At 34.9% G+C, this 12,603-nt stretch overlaps 1 protein-coding gene across 5 annotated transcripts in view; it reads right to left on the bottom strand.

The window, feature by feature from the left end:
• NRP1 (neuropilin 1) overlaps positions 1-12,603 on the bottom strand; it is a 151,433-nt gene that overhangs the window by 65,066 nt on the left and 73,764 nt on the right. For all 5 annotated transcript variants that reach the window (XM_087917507.1, XM_087917508.1, XM_087917509.1 and 2 more), the window contains 2 exons: positions 9,416-9,571; positions 6,499-6,665 (listed from right to left, as the gene is read on the bottom strand). In XM_087917507.1, the coding sequence (XP_087773633.1) occupies positions 6,499-6,665; positions 9,416-9,571 (323 nt within the window). The remainder of the gene's footprint in view (positions 1-6,498; positions 6,666-9,415; positions 9,572-12,603) is intronic.

The raw sequence follows: 12,603 nt of genomic DNA, 5'->3' as shown, positions 1-12,603 counted from the left end.
TTTCAACAGCCTATGTGTTACCAAATATACAACTTTCATATACTGAACATTTCTATCCAGCACATAAGAAGCTGAATCTGCGTCTTATTAGATTCGATGTCTACATCTTTTTAGAAGTGTTTTAAAGGTGTTATTGTGACCTGTTGTTGGGTCAAGTATGAATGTATCAGGATTTCCATGACATATGTACCTTTTAATATGATACATCAATTTGAAGACATGACCATGATAATGACTATAGATGTTCTAATGTTTTCATTCAAACAATTATCTAGAAAAGTGTTTATTGCTATTTTCCTTATTTAAGCTTCAATTACTATTAATCAGAATGTGATATAGGAGAATAAAATAAAATAGGCTTTATACATTTGTGTCCTATTCTGTAATGTAAGAATGTGACAATGATCACCAATGAATTAAATCTCTTGCATTAAAACAAACTTGTAATGAGTTAATTTTTTTTCTCTGTTGCCACCTCAGAATTTACCATTTATGTTCATCAGTTTTTCCATGTGTTTCTCTTGCTTAAGTTCTCTCTTGAGTTTCTTTTTAAGAGCAATGGGAACCATTCTTGATGCAAGGAAAAGTACTTGAACATCTGGTTCCAGCTTTATTTGATACTGGTACACAGCCGTAACCTGTAAACACATCTGCAAAACATTCTTTCCCTTTTTCCTTTATTAGTTCAGCATCCTCTTGGTTTGACTATACCTTTTAAAAAGTTAATTAGTTACTAGCACAATGTTGATATTCCAGAGGATGCCTTTTTATTTTGCTCATATTTCAAAACCTACGTATTTATATGTATGTATTTGCAAATATGTATATATGTGTGTAGCAACGTTTCGGCAGAATCTCATCTGCCATCATCAGGCTTCTGCCGAAACGTTGCTACAACTTTAAAAGTACAACTACAATGACGTGGGAAAATACCCGAGCAAAACTGAATACCATACATACATACATACATACATATATGCCTAATGCCAAAAGTGTTGATCATAATGGTTAGAATTATTACTTAATAGCAAAGATAGCTTGTCTCCCTTTTTTCTCTTTCTACTCCCACCCTCCCATCCATCGATCCATCCATTCATCTTTTAACCAATGAATATGGTCACCATTTCACTACTGTAACTCTGAATATTTAAGGTTTTTTTTCTATGCACTTCATTCAGTGTTACTACAACAACTACTACTTCAGTCCTGCTGAAAATCTGTCTCTGATTAAATAAATAGTTATTTCATCTTATTTTGAGATGTGGATTGTTTTTGTTGAACTTTCTGTAAACTGCTCAGGAAAAATACTGTTTAAATAGTGGGTTATAAACAAACAACTTTATAATTGAAAATAATTGAAAATCTTTGAAAATAATTGAAAATCTTCAAGCATGCATCAACATGACTTAGTGCCCTGTATATATAAAAGGGAGATTTAGAACAACTATTTTGATTTCATACAAACATCTGACCACAGGAGTAGCTCTTCTACACTCTTATGTGTTCAATTCAGTATAATAATCAACATAATAAGTAATGCATTCTCTTGCCATCTGTGTACTTTGAGATTCCTTTGCATGCGCACATGCACACTCATACAAGCTGTTAATTTTCAATTTTTATATAATTTTCTTCCACATTATATTCCTTTTCAAGGAAATGTGGATAAGCAAAGGTCATGACTAGGAATTGCTAAATAAAGCAGTAAAAGGACATTCAAAATTGAAGAAATAGAAGGTGCTAACTATGTTTACAAACATACAGGTTTGCTTGAAGACTTCTAAATTATTGAGGTTATTTAAATACAATGTTTCTGAAATATAACTACTGGTTCTAAACGTACAGACTGTGTTCTAAAAATTTAATTATTGCTGCCAGAAGAAAAAAAAATCTGCTAGCATTTTAAAAGGAATGTATTGAAAGTATAATATTAATAAAATTCTTGGATGTTATGGATTTGATTAACATTTTACTCCTTTGAGATTCTAATTATACAATAATACGAGTCCCTTAGATTTTAAATACCACAGACAGGAATAGACTTTACTAAAAACAGATGTGGAACCCTTATGTTGGCCTTCTTACTGGTTTTAAGAACTAGTACTGTTGGTAAGTGGTACCTATTAACATGTTTGTTATTTGGATTACAAATCTAGAAAAACTGTAGTATTTTCTGACAAAACTATATGTTAATGAGAAACAGTTAGATTTGCGCTTCAGCTATACAGCCTCTTGTTCTTAATTAAATATAAAAGTAACTTGGAAAAAAAGAATATTCTATTCCAATTTGAAAAGGCCCTGAAACATAGATAGAACACACATAGATGTACAGACTGAGTTTTGGTAAATTTTCAACAATCCTTCTGGATTTTATCACCAATGAGAATGGTTCTTGATTATTCCTCCTAATATTTCAAAATGAACCATAATTTCATGGTTCTTTGAGATTATTTAAACCTGTTTTTTTTAAATGTTAGTTTCTGTTTAAGTTTTTACAGATGTTTTACCACTCTCAATTACTCATGGTCATATTTATTTATGCATTTATGTCTTTATTGTCTATCTTGTGCTTATTTATGTCTTTGAAACCCTTGAAATCATAAATGACTGATTTGGCAAGGCCATCTAAGTTCACTGACCAAACAAAAGGGTTGAATACATTTACCTGAAGTGCAAAACCTTTACTGAACACCGAGGCCACACAAACAGCCCCTCTCACTTCCCACTCCCAGCACAGTTCCCTTAACCATCTGGCCAATCAGGATAAGAAATAATTACCCCTGGCCAACTAGAGTAATTATCTCTGGCCAACCAGGGTAAGATATAACAAACAGTAACAGGTTAGCTATGAAATACCCATGCCCTCCTTCCATCTCCCACCTGGAGAGAGAGCAACTGTTAATAAATCCAGCATCCCTAACTCAATAAACGCTTCCACCATTGCTCCATTTGAAGCTCCTTCATAGGTTTATGAGGGAAAATTGACAACCCACCAAGATTTTTTTAAAAAAACTAAAACAATCAAGATGATCAATAATCTGTGGGGTTTTTTGGAATGTGTTTTTTTCTCCTCATGAAAAAGTTGGATGAAAAGATAACAATACAAATGAAAATCTGTGGAGATAATTGGTAAAAAAAGTGCATTTTATTTTATTTTTACAGGCAAGATTTGTTGAATTTTCTTGTTATTTATTTGTTAGGAGTTAGAATTAAGTGATTTTGGTTTGCCACACCAAAGTGGGAATATGTTTACTTCTTGCCATTCACTAATTTTTAACTGCTCAGGCTGTGCTGAGCTCTCAAAAGCTGGACATTTGAGAGTCCCATTGTGGACTAAAAGTTGAAGTATGAAAGATTTCCTCTGTCTTTCTTCCACATGCTGATAACTACTCAAAAAAGTTTGTAAGCTTTCTTGCAGACAGCTAATCTCAAAGGAAACATTGGATATGAATGTTCTTATTGATGACTAATGATGCATTATTCCTATATGTCAGTTAGGTATTTCCTATGGAAAACAATAGAAACACGAATATTGGCCCATTTGTTTAAACTACTGGAAGTTTTCAACACTACATTAGTATTCTAACAAATGTGAAAGTTTTTGCTTAGGATCGTATTGTCTTCAGATGAATTTGGATCACAGTTAAAGAGGGAAGTGAAAATTCTAATTAAACCCTGCAAGTGAAAAATATTCTGTTAATTAAGCCTATGAATTCTGAACAGACTCTTAAAAACAAAGACCTGGTGCTCTAGCAGCATTACTTTGATTCAGCTCTACAGCAATTCATGCAAATAGTTTTTTATTGCCATAAATGATTAAAAGAAAGTTTTGCATTTTCAGTTGTACAAAAAATTGAAAGGAGAGGGATGCAAGTTGTTTGGTAAGTCTCCCTCACCTCTCACATGTCTCACTCACATGCACCCCCATAACATAAATGTGCTTATCCTATGTCTTATTTTCCCTGCTTTCATTTACCTGCCACAGTGTCCTCATTATCTGATCTACCTGAACTTACACATCATTGCATTCCCCTCTTGCAATTAAAGCAAACACATAACAGAGTTGGAAGGAACCTCCGATGTCTTCTAATCCAATTTTCATTGCAATTCATGTGTGATCTAGTCTAGGTCTCCCAGAATCTCATCAACACCCACCCCCGTGGCACTTCCACCCTTATTTATTTATTAGGAAAAGTTATATTGCTGCTTACTGAAAACTGGTGACTCAAGGCGGTTTACATGAAGTAAAAATACAATATAAAAGAAATAACAACAACAACAACAACAACAATTTATTTATTCATTAAACATGAAACTCAGTCAACTGAACATTTTAAAATATATCACAAATACCAGTGGCTGGTGTTAGTGGTTGATACAGGTTGTTGCCAGCGTCCTAGATATCAATCAAGTAATATTATTATTATTATTATTATTATTATTATTATTATTATTATTATTATTATTATTATTATTATTATTGTTGTTGTTGTCCCCTCACTCACTTATACCAGCCATTTAATGGACTTCATCCCATTGTGAGTTTCCACTACTAGAACCATGTCTTCAGGGCCTTCTGAAAAAGTGTCAGATTGGGGACTAGTTTTTGGAAGGATGATGTTTCAGAGGGAGGGAGCCACCAAATAAAATGTCCTTCTTCTGGATCCCATCAGATGTACCTTCTTAGGAGATGGGACCTACAAGATTCCTTGCCTCCCTATTCTAGTGAGTCAGATGGATGTGATTGGCAAGAGACGATATTTCAGATAGCCTGATCCCAAGCCATTAAGGCTGAGGTGGTATTCAGTAGGTTCTGACCAGTTCTGGAGAACTGGTGACAGAAATTTTGAGTAGTCCAGAGAACTGGCAAATACCACCTCTGACTGGTCCCACCACCATCTATTCTCTGCCTCCTGAACCCCAGCTGATTGGCTGGGTCTTCTTTTGTTGCCCTGCACAGGAGAATGGAGCTGGAAAGCAGGTTAGTGGGGTGGAGAGGGAATTGGAGATTTTGCAGTAACCTTCCCCTGCTATGCCCACCAAGCCACGCCCACCAAGCCATACCACATCCACCAAGCCACACCATGCCCACCAAGCCACGCCATCAGAACTGGTAGTAAAAAGTTTTGAACCACACCACTGCATTAAGGGCTTTAAAGGTGACAACCAGCACCATGAATGGCACCTGGAATCAAATCAGCAACCAATGCACCCCCTTTGTAGTCACTAAGAGATATGGTCCCATGACGTCACATAAAGTACCCCTCAGAAGTTTCTTTATGATACATTGTGGGCTGCCATTTCTAGATGAAAGCAAGCCAACCATGTTGCTTTGAGCTGCTTTCCTTTAGAACTCCCTCCAGCTTTCTCCTGCAGAACTTGCAGAAAAAATTGGTTCCATTCAAAATGTTTCTAGATAGCTTCAGCAAGCACTCTGGGACTTTTCACATACTGCAAAGTCTGGTGATTTGCCAAAACTACAAAAGCTTTTCTTGGCTGGACACTTTCTGTGAACTGTGGGGAAACCCTGTAGTTACATGTTGAAGTTCTTTAATTTAGAATGTTTGGGTGCATGCCCCATTTTTTCCATGATGCAGAATGAATCCTATAATATTACCGAAGTGGCTCAGCTAGGAACATGTTTTTGAAAGGTCTGGCAGAAAAGCAGAAAGAAGCTTTCTCTCCAAGCAATGACCTACAGTAACTTAAGACAAAGTGCATAGTTTCATTAAGAAAAAATGCATTGTGTTTTTGCCTTGAAAAAACTAACCACATCTCTTTCAAAGTGCAAATGTTTTGGCCAAACTGAATGTAGGTTACTCTGCACCAGCTTATTAACTACTTCTTGGCTTTTTCTTTCACCTCTGATGAAAAGGGGTCCCGTCTTCCATTTCATGCTTCATTTTTAAATTTACAAAAGCAGCTGCTCTCTGGTTCCATTTCTCTGTCATAGACACAAGTTTAATATTCTAGTATACAAAAAATATATATAATGTCAACTTTGGTCTAATTTTGTGAAAAGCGTAAGTCACAAGTAAAATGTTCAGTTGTGTATCCATATATGACTCTTACAAGCGACTCTTGAGTATCATTCATCACCAAGCCTGTTTCATCAGACCATTTCACTTTAAGTGCCTGTTAAGCTAATATTGACTTTTCCCATTAAAAGAAAATCTGATATTTGTGCCTAGAAGACTGAAAAAAAATTCAGGAAGGAAAAGAATGGATCTTCTTGACCTTTTCTTTATTTTCCCTCTATACCTTTGAGGATTAGTTTATTTGTTATATAAACCTAATAGGGGATGCAAAGAGTGAAGACATTCAGACACAGAATCTGTATTTTCTATAGATTCTTTTCCCTATGCTGTTTTTAAAAAGAAAAAAGAAAAACATTCTGGAAAATTTATTTATCACTTTAGTTAGTTTGTTTGCTATCTTTGAAAATCTGTTAACAAATTTGTATGCCTTTTATAAACATGGTTTAATTTTTTTTCTTACCTGTATCCATTCTCTAGTAGAATCAATTTCAGGTGTCCATCCATTTTCAGGATAATTTAAACGGGACCTTTCAGATGACCACTGGGGGTTATATTGGGAAGAGGCAGTAATCTGGTCAGAATGAATTTCACCAGATTCCATGCCAAGTGGTTCCATGCACTGGAAGTCTGAGCAAAAAAACCCCAAACATTGATATTCTTATTGCATCCTTTTTAGACAGGAATACTTAAGTATAATTATGTTGCTTTATAAAAAAGAAACTACTGCAATATAAAGATAGTTCTGATTTCAGCTTTTAGAATTATGCTAGACAGTCATTATTTCAGAGACATTTCCTTACTTAAAAGGAGAAACAGAATGACTATAAGGGGCCAACAAAAAGCGGAACCAGGTGCAACTTTTAACTTCCTACTGGTTTTTCCATTGACTTTCCTCATGGGAAGCTGGTAGGGAGCATTGGCAATGACAGTTATATGACTGAGGCTGATTGTGGCGATAATGCAGCCATGTGACTAAGCTGAAGAGACCACAACTTTGCCAAATTTCAGTTCCACAGGACCAATGGGCCTGGAGTTTGGATGCATTCTGTAAGTTAGCCTATTTAAGGTACACCAATTCACCTTGCATTATTTCCTGTATTTAGTGTATTTGTTTTTATTATAGTTTTTTTGCATTACAACCTGTCTATCTGCTCTTCACACACATTTTACCTCACCTCATTCTAGTCCTTATAACAAATGTTACATTCATACAAAGAAAACACTTGTGCAGCAATAAATGGTATAATAACACAAGAAAGGACAAACGAAGTGTTGAATATAATTACTCTTGACTGCAATTTAAATTGTGTGTGGAACTTTAATAAAAAAGATCAAATTGGATCTGGTTGCTCAGCATGTTTCCCTTTGAAAGAAATATTTTTATAAAGCCAAAGAGAAAAATTATAACTGATTGTACCAGTATTTTATATAGATAAGGGTTGTTACTTTGAAAATGTGTTTTAGATATTGTCTGCTGCAATTGTATTGTGCAATTAAGAACTCCTGAAACTTAAAGTGGAATCTCCTATAAAGCTGCTTCATATCAAGAGCCCTCAAGCTTATTAGCTGAAGAATTATCTCCATAAAACAGAATAAGCATTTTTTTTTGTTTTTTAACATTACTTTGCTTAGAAAATAAATCAAGCCAAAGATACAAGATTAGATGCAGGTAACTTGATAATAGATGGGATTCATAATTCTTGAAAGACAACAGGCGACTTGCCTTTGTTAAGAAATTCACAAATTTTGAAGTAGAATAACTTTCTGTTGAGAGTAGTAATTAGGGGTCTTCTGAGCTTAGTTGTTTTTTTGAAGACATTTCATGATGCAACTTCTTTGGATAATGAAACATCTGCAAGAAAACAACCCAGGACCCCTCATTTCAACCCTGACTTACAAATATTCTCCTTTATTAGAGTGATAATTTCTTATCTTGCTACAGAGGGATTTCTGGTTATGCTGTTTTTGTCCTGGACATTGACAGTTATTTCTAAATTTAGAAATTCCTCCCCACCTCCTCTTTTTTTCCTGATCCTTCCTCCCTTTTTCTCTGACTTTAGTGAAGTTCTCCTACATGCAGAATGAAAATGGTCAAAAATGTTGTTTCCCTATGAATGTCAGCTTTTTGTTGTTATTTTAATATTATTCATGGCCTCATGTTTTTTTAATTGCAGTGTCTTTGGTTGTGCGACAAATGATACTTTGATAGTTCGTACTTTCTGAAAATAGTTAATTTTAATTATTATTAAATAAGAGAGTGCATCTGTACACCAATTCTATATACCTACTGTACACCTACTTAATGAAGTTTTTAAATGGTTATATTTGTTTCAATAACCAGATTTAAGGTGAAAAGTGTTCTGTGTTTTCATAAATAATACATGTTCTTATTTTTATTCATGAAAACTGAAAAACAGGATTGTGAGAAATCTATATATTACAAAAACTCTTTTGTCTATGGATTGTAACCTTCATTGGATAAAATTGTGCGTGGTATGATAGTTTTTGAACCAACCTACCTAACTGGGCTAACTTACAGAATGTGTACAAAATATGGGAACTATGATTTCCTTAGGGTTGAAATTTGGCAAAGTTGTGACTCTTCAAAGCTGCTTCACTGTCATGAGCATCTGCACCCATGTGATTGAGAATTCCAGAACTCTCTGCAAGCTTTCTACAAGGAAAGTCAAGGGAAAGCTAGCAGGAAATTGGAAGTTTCTCCCACTCCCATTATTTTTTTGTTCCCCCCTCCCCCATTCATTGTTCTTCTGTTTCTCTGTTTAGATAGGAAATACCTGTGAAATGATGACCCGATGGGTCATGAGCAGTCCATTAGCTAATGGTTAAAAATTAGTTAAGCAGTAGAGCACATTAATGGCATCAGAATGCTCAAGCCTCCAATTTAATGCCTAATATATTCTCATATTCCTGTATTCATACTCTATAAATGAAAAAAAGAGAGCTGATCTTGCAAGACAATCTCAATGATAATTCCTTCCCAGTGTTTTGCAGCAATGAGATGCCAAATACAGGTTGCAGTGTACTTGAAGAATAGACCATATACATAAATAATTATAATTTATGAAGTCTTGGACAATTTATATCTAGGTTGGGTTTCATTGTTTAAATTTAATGTTCTCAGTTTCAACAAGGGTAGGGGAATTCTATAACTTAATGACTTTTTACAGGAACTAATAGAAGTGGATATGTCTCTTGACACTGAAAATGAGAGGAGTTGTTTTAAAAACATGTGCACGCAAAACGACACAAGTCTTATTTATCTATGGTTTCCATGTGTTTCATGCAGCACTCAGCAGGAGAGAAGATATACAGAAAATATTTTATGTACCATTATGAAGGATGACTAAAACACTGACCTTTTGGAACATTGTTGTGGACCACAGTGTAGTTTGCAGAGAAGCCTTCTTTTGCTATAGCACTGTCGGTATAGAAAACCATGGAGAGAATGCCAGTTGATGAGAGAACACGACCAGGTGTGTTTTGTCCACAATATCGCCCAGTATGAGGACCAACTGAAAGGAAAATAGTAATACATATATAAAAACAAGAAAACGGTTGAAGTTATGAATCTTTCCAACTACAAATGGTTAAATTTTTCTAAGAACACAAGTGTGCATTAGAAGTCCCTCAAGAGATTATAGGAAGAGTGACCTATAAGACAGGAAGTAGAAAGTATCCTCCAGTGATTGTAGCTTATTAATCAGGAAACAATCTATTGTTCAGCTCTGCAACAAAACTATTGCTCTCATAATATTCCAGTTACAGATACTTGAAAAATAAGTTTAGAAAGCTTTAACAAAATGAATTTGATTTTTACACTCTCAACTACATACTTTTCTGAATTTTGTGATGTATTCTTAGAGAACTAAGAAGAAATACATTAAAATAACATTTTGAAAGAAAATACAAAAAGTATAATCATGGAAGTACATAAATATTATTTTTAAAAGTTTTTAAATTAAAAATTATACATTTATGACAAATATGACAAAATGGAGTTATGAATGAACATGGAGTAAAAGACATTACAAACAAAATTAGACAAATCCATCTAACCATAATTCAATTAATAATGCAAGATATAGGAATAACAACATATATTTCCAGATAATGTATTTTAGTATGATGTCATAAGTTGTGAGACAGATGATTATGAATATGAAAGAACATTTTTCAGGACAAACATAAGAACAAAAAATGATTTGGCTTTCACAAGCAGTACTAGGAGATAAAACACTCTAAATAAAAATCTAACAAGACAGAAAGTTATTATTATTTTTAGTTTACTTTATTATCATTGCACCTCTTACAACGAAATCAAACACCATCTTCGGTGCACGTCATGACCATGACCATGACCATGAAAATAAACACAAACACACATCCTTCACTCTTCACACATTGAACTGGAAACCCCCGACACCACACCAACACTGCACTATACAGCAGAATTCAAAAGAGTTACTGCCCTGGGATAGAAGCCTATTTGCCCTTGTTTTTATTATTCTGTACTGTCTGCCAGATGGTAATAGTTCAAAAAAAAAAAAAAAGGGTTCTCAGGATGAGATGGATCTTTGAGAATGTTTTGAACTTTCTTAAGGCAGCGGAAGCTATAAAGCTCTTCCAAAGAGGGGAGAGGGCAACCAATGATCTTCTGGGCAATGATATTAACCCTCTGGAGTGCTTTCCTATCTGCCACTGTGCAATTGGCAAACCACACAGAGGTGCAGTATGTTAAAATACTCTATGGTGCAGCAGTAGAAGGTCACCAGCAGTTTCTCATTCAGTTGTTTTCTGAGAAGCCTCAGGTAGTATAATCTCTGCTGAGCCCTTTTGACCAGGGCTGCAATGTGGGCATCCCAGGTCAGGTCCTCTTTTAGGGTAACACCCAAAAACTTAAAACTGGCCACTTGCTCCATTCGGTCTCCATTGATAAGCAAGTGCTGGATGTCTGATCTGTTCCCTCTATAATCCACTATAAGCCTCTTGGTCTTATTGGTGTTGAGGACCAAGTTATTGTCTCCACACCATGAAAGCAACTGGTCCACCTCATTTCGGTAGGCAGACTCATCCTCCTCGGAGATAAGTCTGATACTGTTGTATCATCTGCAAATTTAGCAATAGTATTAGTAGCATGTGGGAATGTAGTCATGCACATAAAGAGTATAGAGTAAGGGACTCAACACACAACCCTGTGGTGTACCAGTGTTAAGAATAAGGGCTGAAGAGGTATGATTACCTAATCTGACCCTCTATGAGCAGCCAGACAGGACATAATCCAAAGGCGGATTGAATTAGAAAGCCCAAGGTCCAGAAGTTTAGACACTAATCTATGTGGAAGAATTGTGCTAAACGCAGAACTAAAATCCACAAAAAGCATCCTCACATAGCCCTCCCACTGTTCTAGATGAGTCAGAGCAGTGTGAAGAGTGATGGTTATAGCGTCCTCTGTAGATCTATTTTTTCTGTATGCAAACTGGTGTTTATCAAATGTATGTGAAGAAAATTGAAATAAAATTGAAAACAATTGAAATAAAACAGAACTATCCTATCTTTTAGAATTAAACTAAGCAATACCAAAAAAATAAAATACACAGAACAAGAGTTTCTTAAAGAGAATTTTCACTGTATAGATTAGAATAGTTTTTTATTTTATTATTCTTACTATCTTATCAATAAAAGAAAGAAAATAAAGTACACAATCTGATTCCATGAAAAAATAGATAAAAGGAAATACAGTGATAAAATACATATCTGGGAATACAAGTAGTACAATCGGCAAATGCATCTCTCTTACAGGAAGGTACCTACATTTGTTTGATGTATTGGATTTCTTTCTTAATTGCCTTAATTATAAACTTAGCAGTTCTGCTTATAATAGATACATTGGAGTCCAGGCGGAAACAAGAAAACCTGTGATTGAAATCCAATTGGCTGTTTTTTCCATTAGGATGGTAAGTATCTATGCCTTACTAAAGGGGCATATAATTGACAGTTGAACAAAACATAAGCAATATGATATGTCAAATGATAGAAATACATGGAGTACAATAACTCAAATCTTGCTCCAAAATGGGTCCTCGTTAAAAATCACAACATATATATTAAAAATGTTGTATTTAGGTGATATCAAACATACACAAGTACATCAGGTTTTAGTTGACTTAGTTTGCTTTGGATTTAGTGGGATTATAGTACAGTATTCATCATTTCCACTTCATAGTGACTTTATCTGGAAACCCAACCAATAATTATGAAGAATTTAACTATACAGGTAGTCCTGGTTTAATGACCACCCACTTAGCAAAGTTATGATCGATCTTCTCAGAACTACTTACAATCTGGTTCTGGAATACAGACTGTTATCCACACCCCCATGGTCAAATAACAACTGATTCAAATGTATGGACATTTGCAGTGTCCCATGATCATGTAATCACAATTTTCATCTTTTAATGAGGTGATGGGTTTCAAAAAGGTTTCCTACATGTGTACATGTGCACTTTGCATGCGCGCAGCATTTGCAACTCACCTTCTGCTGCAA

The sequence above is a fragment of the Pseudonaja textilis genome, chromosome Z (genome assembly GCF_049901715.1).
Source record: "Pseudonaja textilis isolate UNSWEBS1 chromosome Z, rPseTex1.2, whole genome shotgun sequence".
In the NCBI taxonomy this organism is placed as follows: Eukaryota; Metazoa; Chordata; class Lepidosauria; order Squamata; family Elapidae; genus Pseudonaja; species Pseudonaja textilis.
This window is presented reverse-complemented; position numbering and strand designations above follow the sequence as displayed.